Genomic DNA, 19,473 nt, shown 5'->3' on the forward strand with positions numbered 1-19,473 from the left:
CTCTCAGGGGCAACTTTGTATCAAAGTCGCTAAAAATGAAACTACCTTTGTAAATCATTGAACCAGTCAAGAATTTGGTTTCAAAAAGGTCAAAAATGAGCTCAGTGGCATCAAAAATACTGGGACAGACACAAGTTCTGATATGATTCTATTAGTTTTCAGAATCTCTGTTAAAACTCCCTTGAACACCATTACTAAATTTTTGCTCCCCCCCCCCCAATAATAGAGAGTTTACGATTCGGTACGTATGTCACTACAGCTACTTTTAGAGATCTGGATGCAAGCACGGTCCAAGTGTATGGGGGAATCCTCATCACGTACTACTCAAGTCTACTACCTCTGGTGGCCTATTTCTACGTACTGTCGACTTCACTGCAGTTTTTAGGTGAGAATCAACAACAGCACACTTTATTCTACATGGTAAAATATTTAAGTTTGTTATTTCCTGCCACCCATATTTGATCAGATTAGATAACTTCTTTACGTTAAGATGTTGCAATTTCTATAACACAATTAGAGAGTTTCCGATTCACGACGCGGGAAGCGAAGACGGCTCACAGGGATCTAGAAACTAGCGCGGTCAAGGGGAATCCCACTTTGCTTGAGCCGTCTTGTTCCTGAGGACGACTCAAATTTTCGATTTTTACGTTGCGAGCTCGACGCAGAAATAAAAGGTGAGTTTTCTTCAACACTTTTGTAATACATCGTTATAAACTTAGATAATTCATTGACAGTTACCTGATGATCGAATTAGGTGTGAAAATTGGAGTGTATTTATTGAGTTTTTACTCAGAACCTTTCTTTTCTACACACCACGGAGTGTTCAGCTCTGCCTGTCCTAATGGCACTGAGCATTATATGTTTTTCAAGTTGAATTGTTGGTAAATATCTAAATTTCCAGTGCCACAATAGACATATAGTAACGTTGTTTTTACATCTTTATTCCAGGATACATTTCAATCGTTCAAAATGGCCGCCAATTGTGAAGATTCACACAAAAGAACACTCATGTTTGTATTGATTCCATTATTAAACATTGAAACTTACTTATCCTGAAACCGAAATCAAGTGGCATTTACCGTTGAGAGACAGCAAAATAATGGTCAAAAGCCTGCCAGATTTCCTGATGTTTTGTTGAAGTTATCAGTACATACAAGGAGAAAGCCTATGTATGATCAGTATCTGAATGGTCACCAACTTTGTATCTTGAAGTACTCTTAAAGTAAAAAGTTAACTTGCTGGAATTACTTGCTTTTGTACTTGATGCATTTTTGAATTTACATTTTGAATAAACTTTATTTAAATTGAAATCTGTTTTATGTTGTTTTGAGTAGAACAAGTGGTTAGTTTACCTTGCTGAAATAGTTGAAATTTTTTCCTGGTCTCTCCTGAAATGGATGGGCTTTAAGGTCTCAGCCAAAACTTTCCTGTATATGTGTTGATATAAACTTATTTTGAATAGGCCTAAAATGACATGGACTAAAGATCATGATGTGCTACTTTGCCGTGAAATTCTGGCAGAGGAGCCTTATCAAAATAAGCATGGGTCAAGGGAAAGGGGGAAATGCTGGGACAAAATTGCAGATGCATTAAATGGAGTAGAAAGGCCAAAGTTCAGTGTTGATCAGAGAGCTGTTAGGGACAGATTTGTAAAATTAGAAAGGAGGTTTAGAAGGAGAATGAACGAAGAAATGAGGGCTAGTGGGGTAGCACCAGAACCCAGTGAGCTAGATGAAGCAATGGAGGATATTTTGGAAAGAAAAGACAGTGCAGAGCAGCAGCAAGCAAAGTGTGATGATGGTAAGAGACAGGCAACAGGGGCAGAGAAGGAAATGGCACAGGCTGTGAGGAAAAGGGCTATGGAGAGTCTCTCAGAAACTAAGGCAAGAGAATGTTCTAAGAGGAAAAAGGGTGGTGAGACAAGTGAGTATGTTGGGTACCTGAGAGAGAAACGTGAATCAAACATGAAACTGAGAGAGAGTGAAGTTAATTTGGAAAGAAAGAAAGTTGAAATAAAGGAAAGAAAGTTGGACCAAGAAACTGAGTTGAGAAAGAGAGAACTTGAGTTGAGGGTGAGGGAGATAGAGGTGAAAGAGAAAAGTCAAGAATTAAAGGCAAGGGAGCATGAACAATTTGAAGAGAAGTTTAAAGTATATGAGGAACAGCAAAAGATGATGAATGCTCAAATAGCGTGCATAAAAAATAAATTGACAATTATTGAGGAACAAAATTTAACTATTTTAAAAATATTAGAAAGATTTGAAAAGTAATATTGTTTGCTGATATTTGCTTAATTGTATTAAAAAAGTCAAAAGGTAAAATTATGTTGAATTTTTTTATTCTAAATTCTTTTCCAACTCATTTCATAGAGAAATATTGGATAATTGATCTCAAATTTTAACTCTGTACAAATACAAATGTTTGGGTATCTTCTCGTGCTCCATCCAAAAGAGTTGTAAATAAGCACCACCCCTCCCCCCTCTAAAACACAGATTTGTATAAATATGGTACAGTAACATCACTTATGAAAGTTTTGATTATCTCTATTCAGTGCTATTTATTTAATTGGTTGTTTCAAATAAGTTAATCTTCAATTTCAGTTTAAAAAGCAGGTACTTTTTGCCTTAAAAATATTTTTTTCTTGCCTGTGATTAACAATTTATTTTCCTGTTTGCCTTTTCACTTACACTATGCTACATGTCTTTTCAAAAGATTCTTTAAGTTTGAGAAACAGGCAAACAAAACCAGGACCTTGATTTGAAAGTGAATATTTCTATAATTCTTTGTCATGTGGTCAAGAGATTGATGTTTAAATTTTTAAGTGAAACCTAGGAACGATCAAGTCAAGTATTAATGGTTAAAAATATTCAAAATGACAAAATTTTGGAATCTGTTAAAGCTTTTGTTTTTTTTACATACTTTGGTACCCAAAAGGTTTGATCATTACTTTTTAAATATTCTACAGCAGGAATGCATCCTATGGTAGTTACAAAAAATTTTCCTTTCCATGATTTCTTTAAAGAGAAAACAAAACAGATAATCGTGTGCTGTGTGAAAGAAAAGGAAAACTTAGAATTCTTGGTAGCTTTTACAAAAGCTGTTTTTTAGATCTTTGATTGGTACAACCTACTGGAAATACTCTTCGATAGTTGGAGGATCGACATCAAAAAATTTTGAGGTGTTGTTGCCATATAAACATGTCAATCCGTTGCGTAGCAATGCACACACCATGTAGATCTTGCCAACTGCGCTCAAACCAATTTTAAGATCTTTTTTAAAATCTGTGAATTTAAAGTAATTCACAATATCTCCAAATACCCACTCAACAGAAATTCTAACTTGACTCATTGATTGGTTAAATGCCTCTTCCTCTGGAGTAAGGTCAGCCCTTCTGGCAAATGGGCATTGGAGATGCACTCTGTGGGGATAAGCTGGGTCACCATAAAGACACAATGCTTGGCCAGTTGGGGAAAATGAATGATGTTCCAGATCATGCAAGAGGCCTGACATATTTAACATGCCACTGTCATGTCTTCTTCCCTCAACTGGACCAAAAAGATTTGCAATGAGACCATTGGGAGTCACAACTGACTGGAACTTAAGGGCATGAACCCGTTTGTGTCCATTGTAAACTTCCCTCTGGTTGTCCTTGGGCCTACAAATCGGTCTTACTGTGCCATCAATGAATCCCCAGCAGTTATCCAATGCAGCACCTCTGTTGTGAATTGCCTGTGCGTACATCTTCAGGTGTTGTGGGGAAGCCATGGCTGGTTCAGGTTTTGAAGCCGGTCAGAAAATGAATCATATAAAAAATTAACAACAAGGTTAGTTATCATGCAAAGTTGAGGCACGGATCTTCCAAACCTTGGTATCAGGTCTGCATATCTGCATGGGTACGCAAAACGTTTCAGGCAAACACATAGTGCTTCAACTGGCCCCACTACCACTCCATTTGAGCACTTAAAAACATCTGGAAGGTGTAATGCAGCAGCGAGCCTAGCTATGTCTTGTTTCTTAAACCGAAACTCGACCTCACATTCGTCCTCTCGCATCCCATCCAGATTAAAACGTTCATATTTCCAATATGGAAGTCCAACATGCAGGTTTCCGTGTCTATTTGCCTCATGAAAAACAAGGAATTCGTCATCATCGATCTCGCCGTCATCGTGCATGAGAACTAACATTTCCTCCTCCATTTTCGATATAAAATCAATTTTGGCGCCTATTCTGAGTCGTCTTCCGCATTCGTAACTTAAATTGAACACGCGAATAAGGGCCCCTCAACTCAGTTAGTACCCAGACCTCCATGAGCCGTCCTCACTTGAGTCGTCTTGAATCGGAAACTCTCTATTATCGCCAAAAATGGTTTGGACAAAAGAGCATGATCTTCTGTTGGTACAGGAAGTTTTGTTAACCAAACCATTTAATTTCAAACATGGTTGTAGGGAAAGGGGAAATGCTCGGGATAAAGTTGCAGAGTCTCTTAATGTAGTCAAGGAGCTAAGGTTTTGTGTAGACCAGAGGGGCGTCCCAGAGCGATATGCGAAGCTTGAGAAGGCCTTTTTAGAAGACAGAGCACAGAGCCAGTGGCATCAGTCCTGAAATAACAGAGCTTGGTGAAGCATTAGAGACAGTCATCGAATTTTCAGAAGCAGTTGAACAAGAAATGATAGAAGCTCAAGCTAAAAGAAAGAAACAAGTTGAAAAAGGGGTAGAAACAGCTGAGAGGGTAAGGAAGCGGTCAATGGAGAGGCTTTCACAGACAAAGGAAAGGGAAGGACAAGAAAGTGCAAAGAAGAGAAAGAAATCAGTTTATGAATTGGTTGATTATTGACAGGGCAAAGAAAAGAGAGAGGAAAGTGGGAGAAAGAGTGATTATAAAATAAAGGAAAGGAATTTAGCACTGGAAGAAAAGAAACACCAAGACTTCTTAGATTTGAAAAGACAGGAACAAATGCTCAGAGAGAAAGAGCTGCAGTTACTGATGAGACAACAAAAGGAAAGGGATAAACTTATGCTGGAAACAATGAACAAAATATTAGAAAATCAGCAGACAATTTTTCAAAGGCTTGATGATCAAAAAGCAAAAATAGACTTAATAGTAAAAAGGCAATAATTTTGTGAATAAAATAGAAGAAGTTGTAGAAGCAATGAATTACACTGGGTTTCTAAATTCTTTAATTACTTCAAAAATTTTGCCTGACCATAAATACAGCATTGAGCCCCTTTCTCATTAAGGCGTTCTTCACTAAAAGATCCTTGTTTTTGAGTGCAGACAAACACTTATCAATGTTTCTGTTTGTTAACCTGTGTTTTCTTCTAGTTCATTCATTAATTATGTATATCAAAGGGTTAGTTTTCATTGGAAATTGCCTTAATGAGTCCTGGAACCACATCACCATCTTCTAAATACCTTTGACCAGTGGGTAAAACTCCAAGCAGTATATACTGAAACGAAGCCCCACCCCCTATTCTAAAAGGCCCCCTCTTTATTGACCCTCTTTCAATGTATGAAAAATTTATCCCATAGTGGCTTAAACATTGTAAACACTAATTTCTTGAATTTGAAAAATCAGTGCATTTAAAAAACAGATTTTTTTATAGAGTTTTCAACTTTTTGTGTGTTATTTGGGAAAAATTAAGTTTGGCAAATTTGATAGGTTTTAAAAAAGCTGTTTCTCATTGAATCATTGCAGTTGTTATTCCCCATTAAAGTACTGAGCCAGGGTAGGTGGTTGGATGTTGAAATATGATGCTGTGCTGTTACTATACAGGCAGGTCAATGCATTGTGAAGTATGGCACAAACAACATAGATCTTCCCAACAGCACTGAGCCCAATCTTGAGGTCTTTCTTGAAATCAGTGAACTTGAAATAGTTCACGATGTCTCCAAAAAGCCACTCAACTGAGACTCTGACCTGGCTCATGGACTGATTGAAGGCTTGTTCTTCAGGGGACAGCACGACTCTCCTCGCAAATGGGCACTGGAGATGCACTCTTTGAAGATAGGCAGGGTCACCTTGAATACTCAATGGCTGGCCTGTTGGTGAAAACGAGTATCTTTCCAGCTGGTCCAACTAACCAGACATTCCTAATATCCCACTGTCATGCTGCCTTCCTTCAACTGGTCCAAATAAGTTGACAATAAGGCCATTAGGTGCAACAACAGACTGGAATTTCAGGGCATGTACTCGTTTATGTCCATTGTAAACAACTCTTTGGTTTTGTTTAGGCCTACAAATTGGACGCACTGTACCATCAATAAACCCCCAGCAATTGTCTAGAGCAGCGCCTTTTTGGTGAATTGCATCTGCATATCGTTGCAGATTTTCCCGTGAGAGTAAAGGCTGGTCCAGACTCCTCAAGAGATGTCCATGAGTGTCAACAATAAAGTCAATTACTTTATTGAATATCATACACAACTGAGGAACTGGCCTACCAAACCTTGGAACCAAGTCTCCATATCGACTGGGGTATGACAAACGTGCACAGTGCCATTCGTGCATTTGAAAACCTCAATGAGACGCAGTGCAACTGCGAGACTATAAATATCGTCCTTCTTAAACCGAAAATCCACCAAACATTCACTCTCATTCATGTCCTCCAGAACAAAACGATCGTAATTCAGGTATGGCAGCATACCGTGAACGTTATTTCTCCTGTTGGCATATTCAAAAATTAGAACCTCTTCAACATCCAAAAGTCCTGTAGCATGCAGCATTATTAAGTTGTCCGCCTTTTTTTAAACAAATTTGATTTTGGCGCCAAAGCTGCGTACTACAAACTAGGTTGTGATTCGTAACATGTTTTGTGACTACAGGGAGACAAAACTAGTGCACAGACCTCTTTGAGCAGCCGTAGTGACCTATGTAGCGGATCGTAAACTCTCTAATGTTGCTTACAATGCAGTATATCACAGCAATTGGTAGAAAATGGTTTACCACAAAGTATGTCTCGACTTTGCTGTGAGACAACTTTTCTGTGAGACAACTTTTCTGTGTGGATGAATGGAAACATTGGAAATATCAGAAGTGCTGCAAGAGTGATTGTCAGTGATTGTATTTTTTTGCCTAACATGGCTAACGTTAGTAGATTCTAGGCTAATTGATTGCTTCATAACTCTTATGATTTTATAGGGAAATACGGTAATTGTAGTGGATCAGGTTTTCATGGTTACTGGAGAGACGTAACAGAAAACACATCATATAATTTCTTTATTGTTACTGGTAGTTCTTTTGGGCACAGGGCAATTTCGGAAAATTTCCCACACAAAAGTGGCGACCAAATAAAGAGATCACACAAAAAGTTTTGAATGGATCTACAGATCAAATGAATTTTGTTTGATGAATTTATCAACAAATGACGTATGGGAGAAGCATCCGAGCAATCAAACAGTTAGAAAATGGTAACCATAAGGCAATGGGTGCAATGCTTAAATAAGAAAATCATTCAATAGAGACAATATGGAATTGGTCACAGAAGCAGAAGTTGAAAATAAATCTATTGAAGGAAAATAAAAGTCAATTGAGAGATAGCATGCAAATGTTACATAAACATGAAAAAAGACAGGCTGGACTAGGGCTGTCCAACTCCCCAAATTTTACTATTCGATTATTCGGATAGAATATAAGCGATTATTCGGTTATTTGGCGAATATGGGCGTAAACATGGGTGTGGTAGGGTGTGGTCAATAAAATACAATAAATGATCAAATCTCTCTGCTAAGATTTAAAACTCGCAAGATTATAAATTTTAATGTGGAAAGCGATTGTTTGTAAAACATACGCATTGAAATATGTTCAAGTTGTCATTAAATTTTTGTTCAAAAAAATTAAAGCGTTGACATTTTCTGGCAGCAGACTGCATCTCTTCTTATTAACGATGTTCCCTGCAGCAGAAAACACTCTTTCTGAGGGGACTGAAGTTGCGGGAGCACAGAGAAATCTTTTGGCCATTAATGCAACCTTGGGAAACCTTTGAGCATTCTGCTTTCACCAAATTAATGGGTTGCTATTAGGATGCATGGCAGGTTCCTCAAGAAAGTAGCTGTACTCATCTCGTAGTAGCTGTTGGTCATCATAATAATCTGATCCAAGTAGAAGTACCATGGCAGATTTCTTTGTAGCAGGTTCTTCCTCCACAACCGGCTCTTTATCAGTCGTGACAAGATTGACCAGAAACCTCACATGCTCTTGAACAGAAAATTGCATTTCAGAAGACAGGAATTTGAGGTTCTTGTGTCTTGGGTCTGAAGCAGATGAAACTGCAGCAACAGAATCACCCTTCAAATCCATAAAAAATCTTTCCTTCAAGGCCTGTGAAACTTTCCTTTTAAATTCTCGCAGTAGCTGCCAATCCTGTATTTTCACATCCAAAAAATTTTTCAACAATCCAGTGACGACAGGAAGAATACATGACACCGATGTGTTTTGCTCCGAAGACATTGCAGTTGTTGCTATTTGTAACGCATGAAGAACAGGTAACAGAGAGGTAATTTTGTTCCACTGAACTACGCTTAGAGGCAACTCTTCCTCTTTTGTTGGCTTGACAATATTGTGATCAGACAGAACTACTTGCACGCATTGCTTTTGGCTCTCCAAACGCTGAAACATTTCGTAGACACTGTTCCATCTTGTCTTGCAGCTTTGGATCAGGCGATGTTGCTCTACTTTCAATTTAATCTGGGCTGCATCAAGAGCTGTTATTGCTGACGCAGATTTCTTAAAATATTTGACAATTTTGGAAGCAGCTTTGATGAGTAAATTCACTTCTTCGATTGCAAAGCCTTCCTTTACAGCTAATTGCAATGTATGGGCAAAACATGGGAAATCTTCCCAGTCTTCGCAAAGTCTCCCTGCAGCTACCTGGTTTGCAGCGTTATATCTCAAACAGACGCGAATTTTTCCTTCCAAACTCCACTCCATCTTCACCATCTCCAGACGTATTGCCAGGTTCTCTGCCGAATGTTGTTCGTCCATTTCACTGGTATCCACAACAAATGTCTGCATCTCCCAGTTTGTATCAATAAAATGGGCAGTTACAGTAATGTACGACTCAGTTGCAAGTGAGGTCCACGCATCAGTAGTTATAGAAACATCAGTAATGTTTTCCAAACTTTTTTCTATATTTCTCCTGACTTCGTTGTAAATTTTATTAATGCGTCTCATTATTGTTTGGTGAGATGGGACTTTATAGTCTGGCTCAATAAAACCCATAAATTGACGAAAGCCTTTACCCTAAACCATGTAAGCTGGCATCATATCTAAGGCCACCATCTTTGCTATCAATGTGGTGATTTGTTCAGCCCTACCAGAGTTACACTTTCGTTGCCCAATCATGTAGTTTGTCATTGTTTGCTGATTTTTCGGTACATGTTGGCTACTTTGGACAGCTGAGGCTGATGCGGAATCTCGGGATGGAGGCTGATTAGAAGTTGGAATCTGGACGTTTTGTTGTTGAGGTTGACACACTGTTGGGTGTTTGCTGCGGACATGTGATAACATGGAACTTGTTCCACCACGATAACTAAGACGATCTTCGCACAGCTTACACTTAACTTGTTTTTCGTCTATTTTTGCAAAATATTCCCAAACCAAACTTGATCTTTTCATCTTATTTCGAAAATGATTTTTACCGTTTAAATGAATGTTAAAATAAAACTTACTCAGTAAAGTACTAGCAGTTTTTCCGCTCTAAAATGACTCCTAAACAATGCCACATATGACTTCCTATTCATACGATTTTTCTAAGGTAATTTTAGCATCTTTACATCATCCCTTGCTGACAAGAGCCCCCTCAAAGCAAACTACGAAGCAGTTGCCATGGAAGGCGATTAACTAAATCACAGTAAACAGCATTCCCAGCCTATTTTAAGCGATTGATAAGTAAGGTTCAAAATAAACCTAGTTACGTAATGTCTCAACACCATTACCCAGAAGAGGTGCTCATATCTTTTATCGTAGACGTAAAATTCTTAGATTTGGAAGTGGCAAAAAATTACTGGAGTGCAGAAGACTAACTCATTGAAATTTGACTGTATCAAAGAATGCAACTCCAGTAAATTATTCAGATTCGAAAACTATTTTTGTAATATTTTCCTTTATTATAGGAGAAACCATTCGGCGTACCCTGATTAGCGAATTCCCCCGTCAAGATTGCCTCGATGCCACATCTCAGGTGTCCATAAGGCTTTGATGATTCAGAGCTCTATAAATGCTCTTCGATAAACCTGAACCAATTCTTCGCAGGTTTACCAACGCTATGCAGACCCCCTACCCACCCAGTTTGCTTAGGATGCAGTTTTCCCCGCAGCATGCATGCATGTTTATTTTTAATCTGTCATTGCTATTCGATCAGTCATCCTATTCGACTAGTCATTGCTATTCGATGATCAGTCATCGCTATTCGACCAGTCTTGCTATTCGATCAGTCACTGCTATTCGATCAGTCATCGCTATTTGACCAGTCATTGCTATTCGACTAGCCGTTGCTATTCGATTAATCGTTGCTATTCGAATAATCGAACTATTCGGTTACACCCGAATATTCGATTAGTGTATGACGTAACTGAATACCTAGCCAAGCAACCGAATATCGATTATCCTTTAGAGGACTGGGTTTTTTTTGCATACAATATACTTGCATCAGAAAAGTCTTTCTTGGAAGAATAATGGTGCATTATGACCCAGTAAAGTATATATTTTTGAATTGCCAGTTTGTGAAGTATTCCAGAAAAAAATTATTTAACCTAATTAATGATCACGTGATCTCATTAATAATTGAAAATGGCTGACGAAAAAATTTTTTCCCCATCATTTCAATAATTTAGGAGCCAAAAGAGGACATTGTTCTGGTCACTACCAAAGCAAATTGCATTTACTATAAAGTTCTATCATCAGAAAGTCAGGAATCCAAATTATATTCAATTGTTTTATTATTTCAGTAAATTATTGCAACTAAAGAATCATCTGGCTCTGAACCGCTTGACTCGTGTTCTTATTTTGATACCAGTTGCTATCACAAGAAAATTACCTATCCCTGAAGTAACTTACAGGAAATAAAAAAGGAAACCTTTCAAGAGAAATAATGTTACTTATAGCCAAAAGATATTGCTATGACCAAACTTTCAAGAATTCTAGATATTAGGTAAAATAGCAAAACAATAGTTCATTCAAAAAAAGTTAGTATGCAAAAAAAAGTTTATGAATTGAGATGTTCAGTAATCAAATGATTTGAAAGAGTTCCAGTAAATTAGACTCTAGTATGCCATAATTTAAAACAGTTCCTATCTTTATTCAAGCAAAGATGTACATTGCACATCTCACAGGATATGTATGTTACATGAACCCCTGCAGCACGTCGATCAATTTTGCCAATCTTTCCACCTCTGCTTGACTTCACAGTTTCTTTGCATAATTGGCAGTCTTTTCTGTCTGTGTTGTACACAGGCAGATGTACTCCTACATTCTGAAATCTGAGCTCATTTTCATGTGCTACAGATGGACGACCTACAGTGCGCTTTCTTGCACGGTATTGCCCTATCAGCAACTCTATCAGCTCCTCACGAAAGTTTTGACGCTTGGGAGTTTTCTTGCCAACTTCATGAGGGATGAAGCATGATCCCAAGATGAATGCATTATGTATGCACAGCTCAAGAATATGGAAAAGCACCCTCCTGTACCATTTTCTTGACCTTCTTCCAATGTTGTAAAATTTGATCACGTGATCGCAAAAATCGACACCACCCATTTTCTTGTTATATGGCTGCACAATAGGTGGGCAAGGTATTTCAACTGCTCCCGTGTGTCCTTTTTTACCACGGCGCTTCACAACTTTTTCTTTATCCTGGATATCATCTTTGTATTCTGGCTCATGTATTGTAGACAAAAAATGTACCCCTTTGTTGTCAAGCCATGATGTGGCCAAAATACTTCCATTCATTCTCCAATCTGAATATCCACGATCTTTTCCTCTTTTACTTGCAATCACTATTTCCTTCGGAAATCCGCTTCTGTCCACTCTGGCTGTTCCACTTGCATAAATTCCCTTTTCCTCTAAGGATTTGAGCAACCAAGCCTTGGTGTAATAATTGTCCAAGTACAAATGATGATTTACATCTTGGTAGCCTTCAGTGAGCTTCAAAACTACTTTCTCTGCTAGGCCTTTTGAAATTGTTTGGTTAGCATCTTTCCCTGTATAGATGACAATCTCACTAACATACCCAGTGTCAGATTCACATAACACAAAGGCTTTGATGCCAAATCGTGCCCTTTTACTAGGAATGAATTGACGAAAGTAAATTCTTCCTTTGTATGGGATGAGGCTTTCATCAATGCATATGTCTCTGGATGGTTTATATACATTTCTAAACCTGTCAGAGATCAAATTTAGAAAGGACCTGATTTTGAATAGAGGATCATGACCATCTTGTCCTCTTGGTATTTGCTGATTATCATTACAAACATGCAAATATCTATACAGCTGCAAAAACCTGTCTCTTGGCATTACCTCTCCAAAAGAACTGACATGTATAAGCCAATTGATCTTTCTCCAATAGTCCTTTATTTTAGGCAATTTCAACAAGCCCATAGCTAGTAACAACCCAAAGAATGCCTTCATCTCTGCAACATTTATGTTCTTCCAAGAAGACACATTTTTGCCAATAGCATTTGCATTTGTCATGTCAACAAGTAATTGCCATACCTCATCAGTGAAATACTGCTCAAAAAAAACTTTAGATGATAATTTTTCTGGGAGGCTTGTCCTTCTCATTTGTGGGCCTTGTTTTCCAACAAACAGTGGAATTGCCCTTTCAGAGCATGTTTTGTTCCAGTTTTTATCATTAGCCCACTTCGAGTGCTGAGACTCTTCCTTTCTTGATTTCTTGGATGCCTTGCTAGCAAGATTTTGGCTTTGAGCATGAATATGTTTTTTCGGTCGGCCACGTGTCACATTGCTTACTGCAAATCTTGAAACGGCTTTTCCTTTTCCAATTTTCCTTGTCTCTTTCCCTGGTTTGAAAACATTTGTTTCTCTTTCCAATGAAATTTCATCAGGACTTTCAGATTCTAAACTTTCTGACTTTTCATCTACCTCTTTCTCCAAACACAATGACGATGGCCTAGGCGTTACAACTGACCCAACTGCAACCTCACTTTCTGATAAATCCATGGACTCACAAGATTCAGATTCTGATAAAATCTCACAATTAGAGTCTTCCTCATCGTTTTCTGATATTTCGCTGGCATCACAGCTACTTATATCATCAAAAACAAGCAATGCTTCCGCTGCGTCAAACTTTCGTTTTGAATGCGACGCCATGTTGAATTGAAAAATCAGGTGAGATTTTCATCTCGCGATATTTGGTCTTGTTTCCATGTCAACAGCATAAACATGAACAGATATACCACAGGTAGTTCAGAGAAATGTTTAAGCATCTGAACAGCCTATAGTGAGGAATTTTTATCAGGTTTATATGACATCATTTCAAGTGACATCATGTTGTCACAGATCTGTGACTACCGTCCCCTAAAGGTTATTCGACCTTCGGTGGACAGGCCTAGGCTGGACTGAAAGCTTCAAAAGCAAAGATCATTAATCGAGTAAACTGCTAAAATTGCATCATAAGCAAATGCCAAAAGAAGAAGATCGGTTACAGAAAAAAATACAGAGTTAGAAAGAAAGTGGAAGGCAAAGTACAGGGTCAAGATAAAAGCCCCATTGCAAGTACAGAGGTAACGATAAAACCATCTCAGGGAAAAAACAAGGATTGGTTACGGTTTAAGAACTAATTTTTTTTAAGTCCAAGATCAAAGTATAGCCGAATTTAGTAAATTCAACTATTTGAGGAAGCCTCGTGACAACAACAACTTGGATTGCCACATTTACCTTATATGAAGTAGCAAAAAGAATCCCGCAAACAACACATGAAAAGGACATCAAAAATAGATAGGGGCTTATACAGGAACTAGATCGACTTAATCAAATCACAAATATTTTATCAAAAATCTATTTCTTTGTTATGCAAAAAGGAAGAACAATCCTTAAAAATCTTCAAAGAACTGCAAAAAACTGCGAGCATAATCTCCCTCTGCCATTGTAAGCTAATATCCAGGAAACCATTTTGAGATTCCCAGGAGGCCTAGATTCTCAGGATATTTTAGACCTTCATCTTTGCATGACCTGCATCAGCCAAGAGAATGAGCCTCAAAGTGAAATGTGTTACACTACCGTAAATGGTCAATTAACACAATGGCAGCTTAAGGAGGATGATATCCAGTTTATTTCTTTCTTAGCAACGGTGTCTATTCAAAAGAAACACACCATGTTGCCCTACAAGCCCAATTTGATATCCCAGAGGCCATGTTTATGTGAAAAGACATGCCAAGTACTTTTCAGATTAAGGCACTCTGTGTGTTTGTGTTAATCTTCAGTTGAATATTTGTTTAAACTGTAAATTCAACTGCTCAACTTTATTCTCGAAAATTGTTGTCGTAAAAAAAACCAAATTAACGATTGAAAAAAGTTGTCTCTGCTGCACTGAAAAGCAACGATAATGCCCAAATGAACACAAGTTAGTTCTCACAGCCAGAAACCTGAAAGCTGTTAAATGCAAAATTATTGACGTTGTGCACAGCATGTTACAAGACAGCATTCGATAAAGGTACAGTGTGATTAAAGTTAATTACAGAAGCCTTGGAGATGTACATTCCTTCTAATGGTATTTCTTCTTAACAACGTTTTGTTTATAACAACAGGTTGGTTATTATGGACGTTTGAGACGAAATCCCCAAAAGTAATATCTTCATTTTTCATACATTAATTGATCCAATAATCTTGAAGTGATGGTTTTCACTGGCATCAAACACGATTCTCACTTTACTGATGAAAACCTCTTCCCTGATAACAGGTGTTGTGTGTAGTTGCGCTGCGGTGCCGCTTATTGAATAACAAAAGAGCTGCGGTATCATTTATTGACTAACAAAAGGACTTAACACATTTGATTGTTGTATTGTATTCAATAAATAGCTATAAGAAAAGAACCTTTTGCTCACTTTTGTTAGGTGTTTTTCAGGTGATTAGAACGTTGGTTTTTGCCTTGATGTTGTTCAGTTTTTATGTTGGATGCTATTATTAAATTTTGTTCACCGCTATCCGATTTTTTTACTGTGATCTTGACTTAAACACAAATCAGATCACTGGACTATTTATACACTTCCAAAAAGATACAACAACAGGGTTACATGGCATATAGTAAATCCTCTTTCCAGTTGGTACCTCTGGTGCCTCTTCAATTATTTCCATCTCTGTTGTTCTCTGATAAAAGCTTCATACCTTTCTCTAACATTATCCTTCATCTTTGACATCAACTTTTTTAATCCTACTCTGCTTTGTCCCTCATTTCAATTCTGTGGTTGCCTTTCGTCAATCCAGGGTACTTTAATTGTATATCTTCCTTCTTCATTTTGCTCTATATTTTCCATAAATTCCTTTCTTACTTCTTGCTGATCAAACTCTTGTTTATCTTCTATGCCAAGCACATCTAATCTATATAACTTTTCATATTCTTCATTTTTTGTCTGAGTGAAAAACTTTGATCTGCTCCACCCCTTTCTCCATGAACTGTCCAGCCAAATAATGCTTCATCAAACAATTTCCAGTTTTCATGTCAGTGAATGTTGGATCTCCAAACAAAATGTGGAATTCATAGGTCCCATTTCTACTTTCTTGTATATGAAAACCCTTTAAATGGGAGTATTTCGTTTTCAAACCTTTGCTTTGTGTTCTTTCTGCTTTGGCCAAGTTTCTTTGGTCTAGTCCCACAACTTCAAATTCAAAACCCTCTCTTTTTTAGGTACATGTCTTTATTTCATAAACTGCTCTTTTGGCACTTTCCCCTTGTCCCTCTGCTGTTTTTAGGCTGATTTTTTCTGACCTTAGTGGCCTTAGCTTCAGCAACTCTTCACCTTTTTGCTGATATAATTCTTTGTGGTGCCAATTTTAAAGTATGCCCCAAATCTGCTCCCTATTAAGCTCAACAGATTTCAGTGGTAATATACCATCATCACTTTGAGTGTAAACACTTAGGCTTGCTTCTACCCTCTAAACTCTTTCTTCATGTAAACTTGAATGGTGGCTTCCTTGGCATATAAAAAAACTCTTTTGGTACAATCTCTTCCAAGATGGCTTTCATCACACTTGAAGCATAACCTTTTTCAGTCTCAGTCAAACGTATATATAAAGCACAACTCTGTATTTCCCCTCTAGAAAATGTCTGATAACGTCAGTTTTCAAACCATTGGCATTGTTTGGCACTTAAGGTCAATCAATTAATAGTATTGGTAATTCTTTTGAGTATTATTTAAATCTTGTGTTATACAGATATAGCTTGTGTTATACAGATATTGTGTTATACATGATTATGTTCCTACCCTGAATCTTGGGTATGGAATAGATGCAGCATCATCTTCAGCATCAAGCCAAAAGAGATATGAAGGAGGTTCGAAAAGAGTTTCTGGAAAAAAGAGGAATAATCAAGGAAAAAATTCTTTATGGAACCCTTGCCATCCTGTTCACCCGATTCTTATGACAGTTTAGGTGGATCATTTCAAATAGCAGAAAGCTTGGCAAAAGATTTTGATGACGAAATTACAGAAGCTAAAAATGATCAGCGTTGCATAACAGAAATTGAGAGGTTGGTGGAAAAACTGAAGTGTCTAACTTTGGAATTAAGTAATGTATGAAAAGAAAGATGGTTTAAATGAGCAGTAAAAGTTATCAAAGTTTTGCTTCAATGTTGTAAATACAGATGAAAAAGCTCAATTTTATACAGGTTACTATCATTGGCTTGCTTCACATGGATTTTTTATTTTCTCTCTCCTGTTTTGCCAAATTCTGCTGTTTTTGATCCAAAATATATCCTTCTACTAGTTTTCATGAAGTTGCATTTGAATCTTCTGAATCAGGACCTTGCTTTCCTCTTCCAAGTCAGTAAAGGGACTGTTTCCTGAATGCCAGTCTTCCAATTATTGCAAGCAAAGTAGCAGGTTCATTCACTGGCCAAACAAAGAGGATGGATTGGGAACACTTCCAAACCATTCAGGAAATGCTATCCACGTTGCAGGGTAATAATCGACTGCATAGAAGTCTTTAGAGACCGTCCAGGAAATCTTGAGACTAGGCAATTAATTTGGTCAAATTATAAGCACAATAACACCTGGAAAGTTTTTATAGGTATTTCACCAACAGGTCATATTATTTTTGTATCAAGGGCATATGGTGGAAGAGTGTCAGACAAGGTTATTACACAGAGGAGTGGATGTTTGGATTTGCTAGAATATGGTGATTAGGTTTTTGCAGTCAGAGGTTTTTTAGTTGAGGATAATATCCCAGGTCACAGTGCATCTTTGATTATACCGCCATTTACAAAAGGCAAAAGCCAGCTGAGCCAAAGAGAAGTAGAGATAAGTAGAAGAATTGCTAGAGTCAGAATTCACAATGAAAGGGGAATTGGACGCATGAAGAATTTCAGAATTCTTAGTATGCCTATGCAATTGAACATGGTGCCAAATTTTGATAACATAATTGCAATCTGTTCTGCCATAACTAACCTGCATCCAAAGCTTGTTAAGTGAAAGTCTGAAGTCAATGCCCAATCCTCATATATGCCATGTTTCGCATTTTGTGCAGCTGCAGCTAGACGCATGTAGTCTTGAACAGTCGAGTTTTGATGTTCTGAGATGATTGTCAAATTATAAGATCACACTTCTCTGATGACCTGCCCTGTTCAGTCAAGACCCTGTCCTGGTTTTGATGTTCTGAAATGATTGCTAAGTGGGTGGTATTTATTAGAACAGCCATTGCTTAGAAATTACAAGGTAATCAAACTTATTTATGTGGTGAGCAGTTTGGGCCGAAACATTTTTTTCTTGGTTTTCTTCCAATGTCCACACAGTTGTAATGGAATTTTCCTATTGCGCAGTTTTCCCCAGCACATAAAATCATTTTCCCATATGCTTTATTCTTAAAGACAAACCACAATTCATCACTACGAGGCATTTCTTTCTATTTTGAATAAAAATAGTTTTCTTGACTAATTTAGTAGGCATGTAGCAGTTATTGAAAGAAGCTCTTTGAATATGCTTTTCGATATCTGTGCAAACAACAAAATCACAGTACTTGAAGGACAAACATTTGAAATTGTATTTGAGCCATGTATCAATGGTTTTGCTTTAAAGAGAGAGCACTATCAAGACAGAAAGTAGGGTCTTCATTAGGAGCATTTTGAAGGCTTTCTCCTTGTTTTTGAAAGACCATTTTATTTCCAAAATTCCTCTACTACAACAAATGGGCTGTCCTTAAATCTCTGCAGCCATATGAATTCTGCCAAGTAGTCGGGTATAAGTTTGCGATTTGTTGAACCATGCTGTGACTTGAATCTATTTTTTGCCTGTTGCCACATTGCCTCCATGTGGTTTGTAGTTGTCCTGGCGACTGGGTCAACAAAATTGTAAGTGTGTTTCACTGTCCTGTGTTGGTAGCCGATGTTCCCTACTTGGTTATATGCCTGCCACATGTCTGAACATACATTGGAGGCACAACCCAAGTTTGCAAAATTGTTGGTAAGGTTACAGTATCCCTTCGAGAAACTGGAACCTGGAACCCTTTTTTGTCGACCAGGTCATATCCTCCAAATATCCAGTTTTGAGGAAGAATTCTGCCACAATTGTATTTCCTCTTGGTGAACAGGCTCTCATCCATTTCCACAAAGCGGCCAGGTCCGTCAATCTGTTGCAGATTGTTAAGAAAATGCTCCACTCAGACATCGCGCAGAATTGCTTCGAATCAACCACCTTGTGTTCGCCTTTGATTTCAAGTTCCTTGAGGACCTGCTTCTGCGACAGGCCCCTTCTTTGTCCACAGTCTAAACTCTAGAAATAGGTAAGCCCTATTATTTGCCACAAATGCAACTTCGAACCTTCAAAGAAACTCCCCTTGCGTATGTTAAACCTTCTTCGACATTGTGGGCATCGCCATGTTACCCCATCCTGGCATCTATTGAAGGCACCAACATGGCAGCGTTCACTCGACATCATTTGTGCAAGCAGCCCATTCTGCCCACACCAGGCAATTGTAGCAGGAATGTTCTCTGTGAATTGTCTGCATATTCCAAATAGAGTCATTGCATTGAACTCGTCAAAATTGGGAACAAATCTTGCCATTTTGTTGATGGTTTTTCTGCAGACAGTCCTCCAAAGTGACTTACTCTTCGTTGGGAATACATTGGGTGCAATAATCATTAACACAGTTTCTAGACACCAATAGGCTGCCAAGGCAGCTGGTGTGAAATTTCCATATTGTTAAAAATGCACAATTGAAAAGCTATTATGTTAGTGAAGTATCTGGTTGAAGCTATCAAATGTCGCTCCACAAACAAAATTTTGTAATTAGGAATTGGGAAATTAGTAAATTATA

At 37.9% G+C, this 19,473-nt stretch overlaps 2 protein-coding genes and 2 pseudogenes across 2 annotated transcripts; 1 reads left to right on the plus strand and 3 right to left on the minus strand.

Annotated features, from left to right (window-relative positions):
- The first annotated feature begins 485 nt into the window (after nt 1–485).
- Nucleotides 486–4,982, plus strand: LOC135682967 (uncharacterized). Its single transcript, XM_089115390.1, is given in 3 exon segments — nt 486–2,266; nt 4,335–4,571; nt 4,573–4,982. Coding segments are annotated over 3 exon segments (1,296 nt in total). The 5' UTR covers nt 486–1,469; the 3' UTR covers nt 4,835–4,982.
- Nucleotides 2,261–4,345, minus strand: LOC148957404 (uncharacterized; annotated as a pseudogene).
- Nucleotides 4,983–4,987: 5 nt separating the features above from the next.
- On the minus strand, nt 4,988–6,767 carry LOC148957405 (uncharacterized; annotated as a pseudogene).
- Nucleotides 6,768–7,389: 622 nt separating this feature from the next.
- LOC148957406 (E3 SUMO-protein ligase ZBED1-like) lies at nt 7,390–10,987 on the minus strand. The gene has a single exon (XM_089115402.1). The coding sequence runs from the start codon at nt 9,213–9,215 to the stop codon at nt 7,992–7,994; it is 1,224 nt and encodes a 407-aa protein (XP_088971528.1). The 5' UTR covers nt 9,216–10,987; the 3' UTR covers nt 7,390–7,991.
- Between the last annotated feature and the right edge of the window lie 8,486 nt (nt 10,988–19,473).

This window comes from Rhopilema esculentum, unplaced genomic scaffold, assembly GCF_057945365.1.
Source record: "Rhopilema esculentum isolate cy_ngs unplaced genomic scaffold, ASM5794536v1 HiC_scaffold_29, whole genome shotgun sequence".
Lineage (NCBI taxonomy): Eukaryota > Metazoa > Cnidaria > Scyphozoa > Rhizostomeae > Rhizostomatidae > Rhopilema > Rhopilema esculentum.